The sequence below is a fragment of the Paramormyrops kingsleyae genome, chromosome 1 (genome assembly GCF_048594095.1).
Source record: "Paramormyrops kingsleyae isolate MSU_618 chromosome 1, PKINGS_0.4, whole genome shotgun sequence".
Taxonomy (NCBI): Eukaryota; Metazoa; Chordata; class Actinopteri; order Osteoglossiformes; family Mormyridae; genus Paramormyrops; species Paramormyrops kingsleyae.
Window position 1 is genome coordinate 5356687 of NC_132797.1, and position 14672 is coordinate 5371358.

Below are 14672 nucleotides of genomic sequence, written 5' to 3' on the forward strand. Positions count from 1 at the left end.
GTCGACGTAAGGTGACATTGCGACGCCCCTTTCTGGTGCATGGGTTACAGGCGCTCACCTGACACTAGTCTCGGGCAGCAGGATTCCTGTGGAGGTTTAAATCCAGAGCAGGACTCCCATGCAACACAACACGTCTCACACTGCTGCAGTGCTCCAGATGCTGGGTGGGGTGCGTGTGATTGGCTGTTTACTGACACCTGAATCTGTGTGGCCTTGTCGTTTGGCCTCTATTCGTTCTGGGTATGTTCCGTTGGCTGGGCCTTTCCCGTGGCATGCTGGGAAAAGCTAAAAGGGGGAAAAATACTTTAATTTCATTTAGCAGACACTTTTGTTCAAAGCGACGTACAAGTGAGGAAAACAGCACATTACAGACATGCATGTCATGAAGGAGACGGCCAGGAGTACGTGTAGCCAGGCTGAGCTTCCAGCAAATGCCCCGATCTGAGTGTCAGCACTAATGGAACAACTTCTAACAAAGCAAGAGCCTAATTAGACTAATCAAGGACCAGAAATACAACATAAGAACATTCAGGGAATGTGGAGGTATCAGGTTAGTAGAGGTGTTCCTGGAACAGATGGGTCTTGAGGTGCTTCTTGAGGGTGGAGAGAGAGTCTGATGACCGCGCATGGTTTGGCACGTTGTTCCACCATCAGGGAACCGCATGTGAGAACCCTCTGGACTGACACTTCTCAGGTGACTTAACCTCAGTGCCGTCGACTTGGGAAATTCAAACAAAGCAACAGTTTATATGCTTTTTTTAAACAAGTCATGTAATAACAAGCTTCAGGGGCTGAAGGAAAACAGTAATAAGGGAGCCTCATTAAGGCTGGAAGGCTTGACAGGAAGAGAGGTGGGCGTGTGACTGTGTCGGAAAACGCTCTCTTCTCCGCAGGAATATTCCCGCAAATGAAATCCGAGTGTCCTGCCTCTATTTTTAGCTCACCCCCCGCCAGTGAAGGTCGGCTTGCCATTCTAACAGGTTGTTGGGAGTCAGACCGGCTTGTTAGATTTTTTTTTCTCCCCAGCAGAAATCATGTAAAACTTACAAGCACAAACATGTAACGTGGCGTTGGCCCTCCGACCTCACGGTCACATGATCCATCTACGCCAGATATGTGTAACCCGCCAAGAAAACAGCTGATCTGTTTCGACCAATGGGAAGCCTTCTGGGAAGCTTTTTAAAAATATATATCCAAAATAGTCCATCAGTTAGAGGTGGAATGAGGATTATCTTCAGGTGTGCAGATACTGCAGTTTCATAGATTTTTCCCTGCGGCAAATTCCGGCATCCCCAGGTTCAGGATGGTGTGTTACGCGGTAGTGTGGGTATTCCGCGGCGCGCACACAGGTCCCAGCGTGGAGCTTGTCGTCCCTTTGAAGCCTCAAAGAAACGCCCGACAGCTTAACAGCGCTGTCCTACATGCCTGGATTTTTTTCCCCCCCGTCCTCAGAATCACGATGAACTGACCCCCCGCGGTCACCAGTCTACCTCATCTCCCGTCGCGGGATTTAACGCCCCCGCTGCGTTTAATAGATGGATGTTATCTACAGAGCAGAGCGATCTAGTCTGACACACCCACAGCCTGGATGTAAATCTAGTTTCACTCTGTCCACCGTGTGAAACAACCAGTTCACCAGCAGGGCCGGAACATGAATATGAATCCAGCCCGTCGGAGCCCATTTGGTTGCTGAGTGTTTCACTCGGCCTGATATTGTCAGTCTCCGTCCTGTTAGACTGCCGCTGTTCGATAATAAATAACCTCTCAGCATATTATAATGAGAGATTTCATTCCCTAGTCGTTTTTTTGCTTCTGTTTTAGTTTATAATAAATCTTTAGCCCAGATTTTATTTTTCCAAATTCGGCCTCTTTCCACAGCCCTGTTAATGATAGAGAATATGTGTCATTTCTCTATTCTCCTTACTGATGACCCGTTTTGGTGTACAGGGAGCTGGGGGCGGGCTTGTCGGGGTCATGTGATGTGAAGGGCTTGGACACCCTCAGCATTGCTGACTCAGGTCCTCATCAGCGATACCCTTAGGCGTGATCGCTCGGGTGAAACGCCCGGCAGGATGAATGGGGGAAAATGGCTTTGCATAAAAACATGACCTGAACATCTCCTTGTCAATGAGCCTCCCACCCATCCATCCGCCTTCTCTGTCACTTATCCAGGAGCATCAAGGTGAACCTGGTACCAGATTCCTGCAGCAGGGGGACGTGTTGGAGGGTGACAGGGGATTTAATTTGGGCAACTTAGACACACATTCACCTAAACACGTGCTTTTGCGAACACAGAGAGAACGTGACGTGTTTTAATAATTCATTCTAAAGAACCATTCTGAGCTCTTCTGAATGTGCAAACGGGTGCATTTTTACTTAAAATGCTAAGTTAATACCAGCTGTGTATGGTAGTTACATTAAAGACTCCCAGGAAAGCTGTGTCCAGATGAATAGCATTATAATACAAAGAACATTTTCAGCATTATTGTTTTTTTTTTTTTAACACCCTCAAAAGAGTAATCTAGAGATGTCCGTGAAATAGGAAAATGTACAACGGCCTTGGGGATCGCCCCCCCCCCGCCCCCCCCAGCAAACGTGGCATGTGGTACCTTCCAGCGCTGTCTGAGGTCTCGGGTTAGGACGCAGTAGACACCATCACCTGGTTCCCTGGGGGGAGGGATGAGATGAAGGAATAGCAGTGACATGTGATGTAAAGATGACAGTGCTGTCGGCCTGGGGGGGTGAGCATTTCATACATGCGTCTCAATTGAGGACTAAGAAGGCAATTTCCTGTGCCAGAGAAGAGATTAATTAGTCCTGAAGAGCCTGCAGACGTTGCCAAAAGGGGCTCGCAAATGTTTCCGATAAACCAAATTACTCAAAGCAGCTCCTCCGTTTATTACTGCTTGTTTGCCGCAGACTTGAAGTAAGCGGGTAGAGTATGCTTCATTAGGCGCCCGTTACCAGTCACTCCAGTACCGGGGCGGGAAGGTTAATGGATCAGGTGGCCTGGCCACCGCCCCCCCCCCCCCCACAGCACCCATCACTCCAAGGACTTTTTCTAGATTAAACGTGAAAGACACTGAGCGTTTGCTCGCCGGAGGGAAGAAGGGGGCAATAATTCAGCGGGGAGAAATTCTGCGGGCGATTCCGAGCTGGGCGCTATTTACCAGGCGGCTAAAATGCAGAGGAGCTTCGTTCTCCCTTTTAATTAATTAATTATTTTTTGCCCAGACGAGGCGGCCGCCATGTTTGCCTGAGCTGGGTCTCCCTGCTAGGGTGTGGTGGCCGGACACCCAGGCTGTTAGCTTGGTGAAGAAAATTGGATCCCTGTCAGAGGCCCCTGGGCTGTTTGAGCTGTGTGTGTGCCCCCCCGCCCCCACCACCACCACTATGTTCTGCAATGGTGTAGTTTTCTAGGGGGGGTGGCGGCATTAGAAGTGATGATAAATGACGATAAATGTTGTCGACCAAGGAAACTAATCATCACACTTTTTAAAAATTGTTTATTCTGTTCTAATGTTTGTTTTATTACTATTACAATGTGTGATGTTTGCACTGAGAGAGCCTTCTGCCTCATTTTGTTGTGCATGTGTATAATGACAGTAAAGTTGACTTTGACATTGACTAGAATCTGCTAGTGCATTATCTCAGAGATAGAATTGGGCTTTTTTTTTGTGCATTTGTTTGGGCCCTCGAAGGTGCAATGGAATGGCAGCCTGTAGACCAGACCAGCAGTTACCGGCCCTCAGCTGATGTTCCACGATCGCTCTCCCACCCGGTGACAGAAACAAGCTGGCGCCATTAATCTCGTCCTCGTTGGCACCGATGGGGACCCCTTTGAATTAATGAGCTGCTGTACAAAGGGGATGTCCCCAGGGCTGGGAATGGAGGAGTGAAGCGGTGGATGTGTTTCCAGGCCCGGTGAAGAGGTGCTTTAATCTCATCAGCAGCCAGGGGGCGATGGTTCCTTCCCCGTTTCCCTCCCTAGCCATGCTGAAAACCTTGGTGGCCGGGCCGACCTCCACAGAGAAACACTCTGTTTACACTACTTAGTCATATTCTATGGTGCTATAGTGCCCCCTTGGCCACAGGTGGGAGTTAGTGTGTGAATGTCAAGGTCTTTGCTCCCTAGGAGCAAGGTGGGTTTAGTTAAACAGGATTAGTTAGATGACACTGGATTAGTGTGACCTGAGGTCACATGTTTACGTCGGATCAGCATGACCCGAGGTCACATGTTTACGCCGGATCAGCATGACCCGAGGTCACATGTTTATGCCGGATCAGTGTGACCCGAGGTCACATGTTTACCCCGGATCAGCGTGACCCGAGGTCACGTTTACGCCGGATCAGCATCACCCGAGGTCACGTTTACGGCAGATCAGCATCACCCGAGGTCACATGAATTGAGGCTTTGGTCTGAGAGTACAAACTTGACCAGGACAAACTAGTTTCTAAGGTCAACACTTAAGCTGAAGCAGTACATTTAAATGACGGGAATATGTGTTTATTATGGCTCAGTGGCTAACACTGAGGCTTCACATGGTTGGGGGATCCACCCCCTCCCTGTTTATGTAGCTTTCCTCTGGGCACTCCAGATTCCTCCCACAGTTCAAAAATATACATGACCCGGTTTCTATACATCGTCTGTAGTGTGTAATTGTGCATGAGTCCGTGCCCTGAAATGGATTAGCATCCTATCTAGAGTGTTCCCCTGCCTTGTGCACTGTGCGTTCTGGGATAGGTTCCAGGCTGATCATGAACCTCTACCAGATAAGCAGTTATGGGAGATGGATGCGTATATTTATTGCAGTCAGTGTGATGATTCACTTAAAAATATATGTATTTACATATTTTTGCTGCAAGCAAAGAATTATTCATGGAAAACCATAACTGAGTTACTGCTCATTGTAAAGCATTAACTGCTTACTCGCAGAAACAAAAACTCCCCAGATGAGAAATCTTAGCCACCACTATGCAATGTTGCTTCAGGGGGCACCCACACCATCTCCGGGGTCGCCCACCTCAGTGTGTCCGGCAGCGATCGATTTTTGGCTCAGGCATATAGGAGAGAGGAAGACCACCAATCGCTTCATCCATAGATAAAAGTGGACATTGATTTGTTGGGATCTTTAATGGCAGAGCACACGTTTCCACATGACAGGGCAATCAGGGAAATGGAGTCGACTAATGGAGATGGAAATCACCTCTACGTCGGCAGCAGCCCCGGTCCAGTCCGCGGAGCGGTCTGGGTGCGTGGCTGAGTGTCAGCGCTGTGACTTGTGTACCTCCCAGCTTAATAGCTTTGAAATCAACTTAGTGTTTTTAGGTGGGATGAGCCGGGGTCAAGGCCTGCTGAAGGGTACCTGCGCAATTACAGGGGGAAGTGCGCGTGCTTTCGTCCCGGGAGGCCGCTTCTGGTGGGGTTGGGTGCTTGGGTGCTCCAGGTCCTGGAAACGGTGCCAACGGAGTGGGATAGGAGAGAGAAGGAGGTATGGGGCAGGCAAGGGAAGAGGTGGCGGGCGAGGGGGACGTCGTGGGCGGCGTGGACGTCGTGGGCGGCGTGGACGTCGTGGGCGGCGTGGACGTCGTGGGTGGCGTGGGCGGCGTGGACGTCGTGGGCGGCGTGGGCGGCGGGCACGGCCAAGGAGAGGCCCGGCTCCAGACGGAGGAGATGTAGTAAGACCGTGAAGATGGCGCTGAGGGAAGTGCTGCCTTTCCAGTGTGTGAGAAGATAATCGACTGGGACCATGTGGCCGATTTCAATAAGCACGAGGGGTGGGGGGGGCAGAGTGGGAAGGGCTGGCCTGTTAGACTTATGAGTTTCAAAAGGCCCCTGTGTAATCTGGAGGAGACCATGCCGTAGGTCGAACCTAATGAGGAGCGAGTTAACGCATCCCGGGGGAAGGAACCCGCGATTGTCAGAAATATCAGCTACAACTCGGCTGTGTAAACATCGACGTGTTACAGAGAGGCCAGGGCTGAATTATTAATGCTCACCTGATTGATGGTGTGCACGTGGTTAAATTGGGCTCCCCGTACCTGAGCTGATGGAAACCGCCCCTGGGGACTTGAACCCAAAGGTCAGAGGAGCTGAAACTGCCCCCCAACCCCCCGGATGCAAAGTTCAGCTCCTGCTGTGTTTTTCCTGCAGATATCGATGAGTGTGCCGAGGGGAGGCACTACTGCCGTGAGAACACAGCCTGCGTCAACACCCCCGGCTCCTTTATGTGCGTCTGCAGCACCGGCTACATCCGCATCGACGACTACTCCTGCACAGGTGAGCAGCTCCCCCCCGCCCCACCTGCTCGGAGTGGAACACGCAAAGGGCGAGGCCTCCGTGTCACACCCCACGGGATTGTTTGTTTAGTGCTGGGAAGCCCAACTGATTCATTGCAAGTTCATTCCTCTTATTCAATGAAATGAAATAAAATTAAACTAAATGAAATTAAATTGCAACAAAATGAAATGAACTTTACTGAAATTAAATGATGCTTTATTTGCTGTTTGCACAAGTATAGGTACATTGGAATGCTTCTTTTCACATATCCCATCTTTCTCTCTCTCTCTCTATCTCACTCACACACACACTCACTGGCCACTTTTTTAGGTACACCTTGCTAGCACCAGGTTGTACCTTTGTTGGCTGCACTTCCATGATGCACATCTCCCATTCCACCACATCCCGTGTCGGATTGAGATCTGGTGCCTGTGGAGGCCATTTGAGTACAATGAACCGATTGTCACATTCAAGGAACCAGTCTGAGATGATATGAGCTTTGTGACATGGCCTGATATCCCGCTGGAAGTAGCCATTAGAAGTTGGATACAATGTGGCCGTACTGGGATGGAGATGCTCAGCAGCGATATTCCAGTAGGAATAAACGATGTTCAGGGGCCCAAAGTGTGTCAAGAAAATAAATCCCAGCATCACACCACCAGCAGCCTGAATGGTTGATACAGAGCAGGATGGATCCATGGTTTCATGTTGTTTTGGCCAGATTGTAACCCTACCATCTAAATGTTGTAGCAGAAATAGAAACTCCTCTGACCAGGCAACGTTTGTCTAACCTTCCATTGTCCAGTTTTGATGAACCTGTGCCCACTGTAGCCTCAGTTTCCTGTTTGTAGCTGACAGGAGTGGCACCCGGTGTGGTCTTCTGCTGCTGTAGCCAATCTGCTTCCAGGTTCGCCATGTTGTGCGTCCAGTGATGCTCTTCTGCATACCTTGCTTGTAATGAGGGGTTATTTGAGTTCCTGTTGCCTTTCTATCTGCTTGAACCAGTCTGCCCATTCTTCTCTGACCTCTGCCAACAACAAGACATTTTCACCCGCTGCTCACTGGATGTTCGGCCCATTCTCTGTAAACCCTAGAGATGGTTTTGTGTTAAAATCCCAGTAGATCAGCAGTGTCTGAAATACTCATACCAGGCCCATCTGGTGCCAGGAACCGTACCACACTCACAGTCACTTATATGACCTCTTTTTATGCATCACGCTGCTGACGTGTGATTGACTGATTAGTCAATACAGTGCCTAATACAGTGGCCAGCGAAGTAAGTGGCCTCCGAGAGCGAAGCTTGGGCTCTGAGTGGGGGGATCTGGCCATTTATCTGCCGCCCGGAGCATTTTCAGACTTTGCCCACAGTGTGCATATTCACACGGCTCACAGCGGGGGCCCACACAGTCACGGCCTCGCCCCCCCCAAGGGCGGCTCTCTCCCAAGGGGCCCGTGTGCTACTTACCTATCACAGCTAGAGCCCCAAGAGGACCTGCCTGGCTCTGAGGGCTGTACATATGGGCTAAGCGAGCTGGTGTATTGTTACAGCCTGTACCCGCAGGACCCTGAGGTTCCACCTCACCGGGAAAACCAAACTTTGACAAGGCTTACAATTTTGCTAGATATCTCTGTTTTTTGTGTATCATTTAAAGCATGTCCACCAGGGGTCTTAAGAAGGTTAGGGTTAGGGTTTGATGACGTGTTTGTCTCACTTTGATCTGGATTCCTGTCTTTGTGACTGTATCAGTGATAGTTCAGTCGTTTATATTTGGGCCATATCAAATGTAAATTGTGTTGATGCTGGATAAGCATCTGTCTTCACATGTTTACACTAGATCACTGTGATCTGGCCTCATATGCTTCTACTGGATCATTCTGATCTGGCTTTACATGTTTACCCTAGCGCACCGTCATCTTGATTCACATGTCTACTCTGGATCAGTGTGACCTGGCTTTATATGTTTACCCTGGATCATCTGCTTTTACATGTTGACCCTGGATTATCTGGCTTTATATGTTGACCCTGGATCAATGTGATCTGGCTTTATATGTTTACCTGGGATCATTTGCTTTTATATATTTACCCTGGATCAGTGTGATCTGGCTTTATATGTTTACCCGGGATCATCAGCTTTTACATGTTTACCCTGGATTATCTGGCTTTATATGTTGACTCTGGATCAATGTGATCTGGCTTTATATGTTTATCTGGGATCATTTGCTTTTATATATTTACCCTGGATCAGTGTGATCTGGCTTTATATGTTTACCCTGGATCATCAGCTTTTACATGTTGACCCTGAATTATCTGGCTTTCTATGTTGACCCTGGATCAGTATGATCTGACTTTACATGTTGACCCTGGATGGTCTGTCTTCACATGCTCTCGCCTTTCCCATTGATCACTGTAGTCGTTAAGCAGTGACTGCAAACCCTTTCATGCAGAACGTAAAGCCTTTCAGTTGCACCACAGATTCGGCGTGACATTCACACTCGGCTTTGCAGGGGAGAAGGTAAATCGCTTAGATAAGTTTGAGTCAAACGAAGGCGCCTGTACCAGCCGCTCACCGACTTTTCTCACAGCGTGCTCTGGGCGCGCTCCGTCTTATTTTCCAAAGCGGCACGGCATGCGGGGTTTAATTGAGGAGCCGCCGTTCAGGCATGGTCTTTCCCTTTCACCCTCTCTGCTTCCTTCAATTAAGAGGGACCTTTGACCCTCTGAGCGCAGCAACTACATCATAATTGCGAATGGCGACATTCTCCTTTCATCCAGAGTGCCGGGCCTCACGGTCACATCGCCGATCCCAGAAGGCGCCTTCAACACTCCGCATCCCAGCCTGGAGAATGGAGCCTGCGGTGACGTCGGGGCCCAGCTTACGCTGCGGGCGTCAGGGTCATTAGCTCAGTGCAGGCCGGGCTTCACTCCGACGGCGCCCCAGCAATTTCCTGTCCGATATTGCGGCGTGATTATGCTCCGCATCCACCGGGTCCTCGTTATCGTTTCCATTTTCGCACCCAAAGCAACGCGATAAGAAGGTAGTACATGCAGTAACCAGTCCCCAGGGAACAAAAGCAGCTTGTTTAAAATTTGCGCCAGATGTACATCTGCTTCATATCATCATCATGCTTCAGCAACCGGATTTAGCTACATAAACTACAATAATAAATAAATTTAGCTAGGTACAGAATGCTTGTTTTGCATTCTGAATGACAATTGGACACCCCCACTAATTTTTCTGTATGCCTCTCAGGTATTTTATATTTAATAGTCATATAAGCTGTGTCATGGTTTCATTGATTTAGTGTGAATATGAATGCAGGCGAATATTGGTGATTCCGCGAAAAAAAAAACTACTTTGAGCTCAGCTACTTTGTACTTGAAATTTTGTTGCTGCAGGCTTCCAATCATTTTTAAGCAGTTAATCCGAGACCTTTCTAGCAAAAAGCCAGCCCGGCGATGTCATCGTGGGTGGAACCGCAATGTGGTCTCGTCCGGCTCCTTGAGATACCAGGGATGAAAGTCAGCCGCGGGGCCCTGCTTGCGTGATGAGATCACACGGCCTCTGCCATCTTTCTCATTATGAAACAATATATCGCATGTATCAGGGGATCTGACCTCTACGCCGCCGCTCAGTCGCCGTGTAGCATGTCGCTAAATTGTTGCATGCAGAGGGGCCTGGATATGGAATAACTTTTGAGGGATTTCTACGGATTTCACCTTGATGTGGCTCTACAGAAGTATAGTTAAAATGCTACCCCCTCCCTTCCAGAGCGCACTGGAAGTCTCCAGAATGTTCCTCACAAATGTGGCATGGTCGTCTCCGTTGTTTCCAAAACTGATTGCATCTAAAGAAGCTTGCATCGCAGTAACCTAACTATGCGGATTTAACAATATAGTAACCAAAACTGTCCAGTAACCAGCTGAAGCAAGTAAATATTACCAACTATAACAAAATTTTACAGTATAGGGACACATACAAACAAGTGTCACATAAATCCACACACAGACACTTTAACTGTGTTCCTTAGCTACAGTGTATAGTGCTAGAGTATTTATTGTATTTCTAGTTTTTACTGTTTTATATTTATAGTATTATAGTCCTTTTCTGTATTATTGCTTTATAACACATTTACAGTGAGCCCTAATTCAGAGTTGTCTCTGTCTGTCTGTCTGTCTGTCTTTTCGTCCCGCCGTCTAATGTGTCACAATAAGTAAATACGACAGAACATGCTTAGTGTTATGTTCAGTACTAATAATGTTGGGTTTATCTACAACAGTATAAGTGTCGCATATAACAGGAAGCTGGACGTTGTCAGTCTGTGGGGGAGTAATGGCAGGATCTGCTCTGTCTGATCCGCTCTGCTTTGCCAACAGTCTACAGCCCAAATAACTATAATTTTGGGAACCATTATTACAGAGCAACATCCCATTAACGTTTTAATTAGGCGATGCATTTATCAGCAGGGTATGGTGACATGTATTTTCAGATTTTAAGGCGTCCCACTGCTGTGCATCATGCCTGCTTGCACTTTATACATTTTGTTTAGTTTTTGCCATTTTTTTAAATACTTGGAGTGATATTTTGCCGCAGTGATAGTGCTTTTGTTGCTGCTGCTGTCGTGTTTAGCCCTTATTTTGATCATGGGTGTTCCTTTGCTTGTTTTTCTCTCTTCTCATTACCCCAGGAATTAATTCCCCTTTTATGTTTCACTCTGCTAGCTCTTTCATCCCTTAATTATCTAGTAATTTCTAGTCTCAGTTCATCTCTCGACTTCATTGGAGAGCCTTTTACCGCTGACGGAATGCTGTCAGATAATTATGGGTCTAGTCAGCCACTGAAGCTCATTGGAAAATCAAATGAGTGACAATGTACTGGAGGTTCCATCCATCCATCCACCTTTACGGAGCTTGTCCTTGTGACTGTAGTAATAGGAACAGACTTTGGCTGTGTCTGAATTCAAAGACTGCGTCCTTCGAAGGATGTGGTCCACGATGGTGTAGCCTTTAGGCTGCGTCCTTCAAAGGTCCAACAGAAAGGTCTGTGAAATGGGCTGGTCTGGCCTACAGATGCTTTCTTATTTGCGTCACCAGCTGTTCCCATCCTCACCCTTGAGTCAGGAAGCCCCGTTCCTCTCGCTCAGCTGGGACACACCACTTTACCTCTGAGCGGTGAATCTTGGGATATGTTGGGCTGCGATTCGGCCAAAGGAGGACGCATTGCTGGACCGCATTTAAAGGAGCCTTTGAAAGGTGACAGACTTGTTGCAGCGCTGCGACACATTCAGTCTTAGAATGCAGCTTTAGAAGGATGCTGCCCCTGAATTTGGACACTGCCTTTCCTTTCCCAGCCAGGGTTCGAGGGCTTTCTATGGAATAGCCAATAAAAGATCAAACTGCCAATTACCAGGTCACCCACATAACCCAGCAATGGCGTAGAGGGAGTGTGAGACGCGAGGGGGACACAACTTCGTAATTTAAATATTGCAGTCTGTTTATTGAGGGGATGAATGAAGACAAATTTATCATCGGGGCGACTTGTCAACCTGGGTTTCTAAACCCCTGTAACCCTGCCAGTCACAGTGCAGAGTCACTGCGTGTGTTACACTGCCAGTCACAGTGCAGAGTCACTGCGTGTGTTACACTGCCAGTCACAGTGCAGAGTCACTGCGTGTGTTACACTGCCATCAAAGTGAAGAGTCACTGCGTGTGTTACACTGCCAGTCACAGTCCAGAGTCACTGCGTGTGTTACACTGCCAGTCACAGTGCAGAGTCACTGCGTGTGTTACACTGCCATCAAAGTGAAGAGTCACTGCGTGTGTTACACTGCCAGTCACAGTGCAGAGTCACTGCGTGTGTTACACTGCCAGTCACAGTCCAGAGTCACTGCGTGTGTTACACTGCCAGTCACAGTGCAGAGTCACTGCGTGTGTTACACTGCCATCAAAGTGAAGAGTCACTGCGTGTGTTACACTGCCAGTCACAGTGCAGAGTCACTGCGTGTGTTACACTGCCATCAAAGTGAAGAGTGAGCCTTAACTGGAGTGCCAGGCAAGAGACAATTTGTCATTTTAATTTTTTTAGTATGGAAAAATGTATACCTGGCATGTAATTTGATTCCTGATCTTGACTGCAGTGTAAGATCACAGTTCTTATGTCTGGTTAATTATGCAGTATAATATCATGCAGAGCACCGCTTGTAATTATTTACACTCAATATTAAATGTATATTCAAACTCTTCCTTTCAGAATAAACTTTGCATGCATGTTCACAACAACAAAAATGTCCAATTACTTCCCTCACGGAGTAGAAAAACAAATTACATTGGCATAATATTAAAAAGGTGTTTGTTTGCTTTGACGGGCTGAAGCGCATATCAGCGGCTGACGACAGAAGATGAAACTTACTGTAAACATGATTTATCCTCTGTGGCTAATCCAGATTTTCTGCTACTCAGAGGAAGCTCAGCCCGGGCAAATCGTCCGAGGCCAGGCCCGAGGAATCAATCAGACTGTAATAGAAAAGAACCCAGGGATATTTAATCAATCAGTTCAATTTTTCTGAGCCAACAGACCTGAGCAGGCAGTATCACAACAACCTTGACAGTAATTTCTAGACACAAAGGAATTCAGAACTGAAGGCCCTCTAAAGAATCAAACCAAAAGCTGTTCTTCCTTAACCTCAAATAATGTTTATACACATACTTGCACAGTAAACAAAAAGTCGTTTTAAAAAGTTATTCTAATATAATACTCATATTATGGTGGTGTCTCATTGGGCTGGGCCAAGGTCTCACCTCTACTGGGCTGGGGGGTCTGATTATTGCCGCAGACCAGATCTAATAGCAAGAACAGAAGTGCAGACGGTAACAATCCCAAGATGTCGTTCTTACCCTGCCCCAAATATCAAGGATACGTCGGTTGGATCCTCGCTAAACGAGAACAATCCCATGATTCATTGCATCTCAGGTTCGTTCTTGGGAGACAAGTTAGCAAAACCGCTCTTGCCAAGACCACAAGTAGAATCTTTGTTTTCTTGGTATTGAGAAACACTCAATCTGTTCGGATGAATTTATGTCTCTAATTTTCCCAGTATGCGTGAGAATATCCGCTGCAGTGGGCTGGAATCCTGTCCGGCGTGTCCCCTGCATTGTACCCTGGGCTTTCAGGCTCAATGTGATCTTACGCTTCTTTATCATTCACGGGTAATAGATGGATGTTTGGATAGTAATACAAAGGTCCTGAGCAGTACCTCTGACCCACCATCAGCGTTTTAAACGGCATTCATTTGCATATCAATTTCCTGTGTTATTGCTGAGCTCACACTGTCAGGCATAAATCTGCCACCATCTTCCTGATTTTACCACTTCGATTAAAGAAAAAAGAACAGGTCAAGTGAGAGAGAGAGACGGAGATGGGATCTGTAAATGCTGTCTGCCAGCGCGCAGGGTTCTGATCTGTGGCCATAGCTCCATGCGGCGCGTCCCGTTTCCAGACCACGCTTCTGTGCTGCGGGCTTCTTGGGGCTGTGTAAAAATTCGGACTTCTGCTCTTTCGCCTAACAAGCCCGGAATGGATGGCTTTCATTTCCTGATACATTTTTAGAGCGCCGAGCCCATTATCATCCATATAATAGATGCACCAGCAACGGGTAATTAATGGCTACTGGACATCTGCTAGGATTTAAATATAGCCTGCTGGAATTGCTGCTCCCCCCAGATGGATTCAGCCCAAGACCATTGCCCCTCTAGTCAATATAGCAATAGCTATATATCATCCCTTTGTCTCATTTTATATAAAAAAGAGCAACTGCATCCTAATACATTAATGCAAATCCACCAGGATCATGGGAATTAAAAACATATTACCAGCAGTCTGAGAATCCCCCCCCCCACCCACTGTAATGTAGCTACTGTTGTTTCTCCACGATGATTAAAGAGAAAATGTGGATTGTCTGCCTTAATAGGACCGTACACCATTGGCATAGACCATAGATTGATGACCTGAAGGCTCAATCAGTCAAGCGGTTCTAGAACTCCAGTTTGAGGTGTGGTGATGTCACCGGGCCAGCTGAGCGATGGATGGAGCTGTATTATGGCTTTTTATAACTGATAGTCGAGCAGGACCCTCATGTCAGTGCTTTCAGTTAAATGTTGGCTGTCACTGTACATAAGAACGTGTTTTTCGCATATCTCATCATGCTCTTCTTTGAGACACACACACACGTTATATATATAGTGTGAAGTTTGAGTCAGACAGCAGGTCACGCCGTTCATCCTGGGGCCCTAGAGCATTTCTCAGGGGGTTAAGGGTTTTGCTCAAGGGCCCAATGGAAAAGTGACTATTCAGCCAAGCACGGAATTTGCACCAGCAGCGTTCCGATCATAAGTACA

The 14672-nt window shown here is 47.5% G+C and overlaps 1 protein-coding gene across 2 annotated transcripts in view; it reads left to right on the forward strand.

The window, feature by feature from the left end:
- LOC111833324 (protein kinase C-binding protein NELL2-like) overlaps nt 1–14672 on the forward strand; it is a 68498-nt gene that overhangs the window by 21395 nt on the left and 32431 nt on the right. For both annotated transcript variants that reach the window (XM_023791504.2, XM_023791505.2), the window contains one exon: nt 6155–6280. In XM_023791504.2, coding sequence (XP_023647272.2) covers nt 6155–6280 — 126 coding nt within the window. The remainder of the gene's footprint in view (nt 1–6154; nt 6281–14672) is intronic.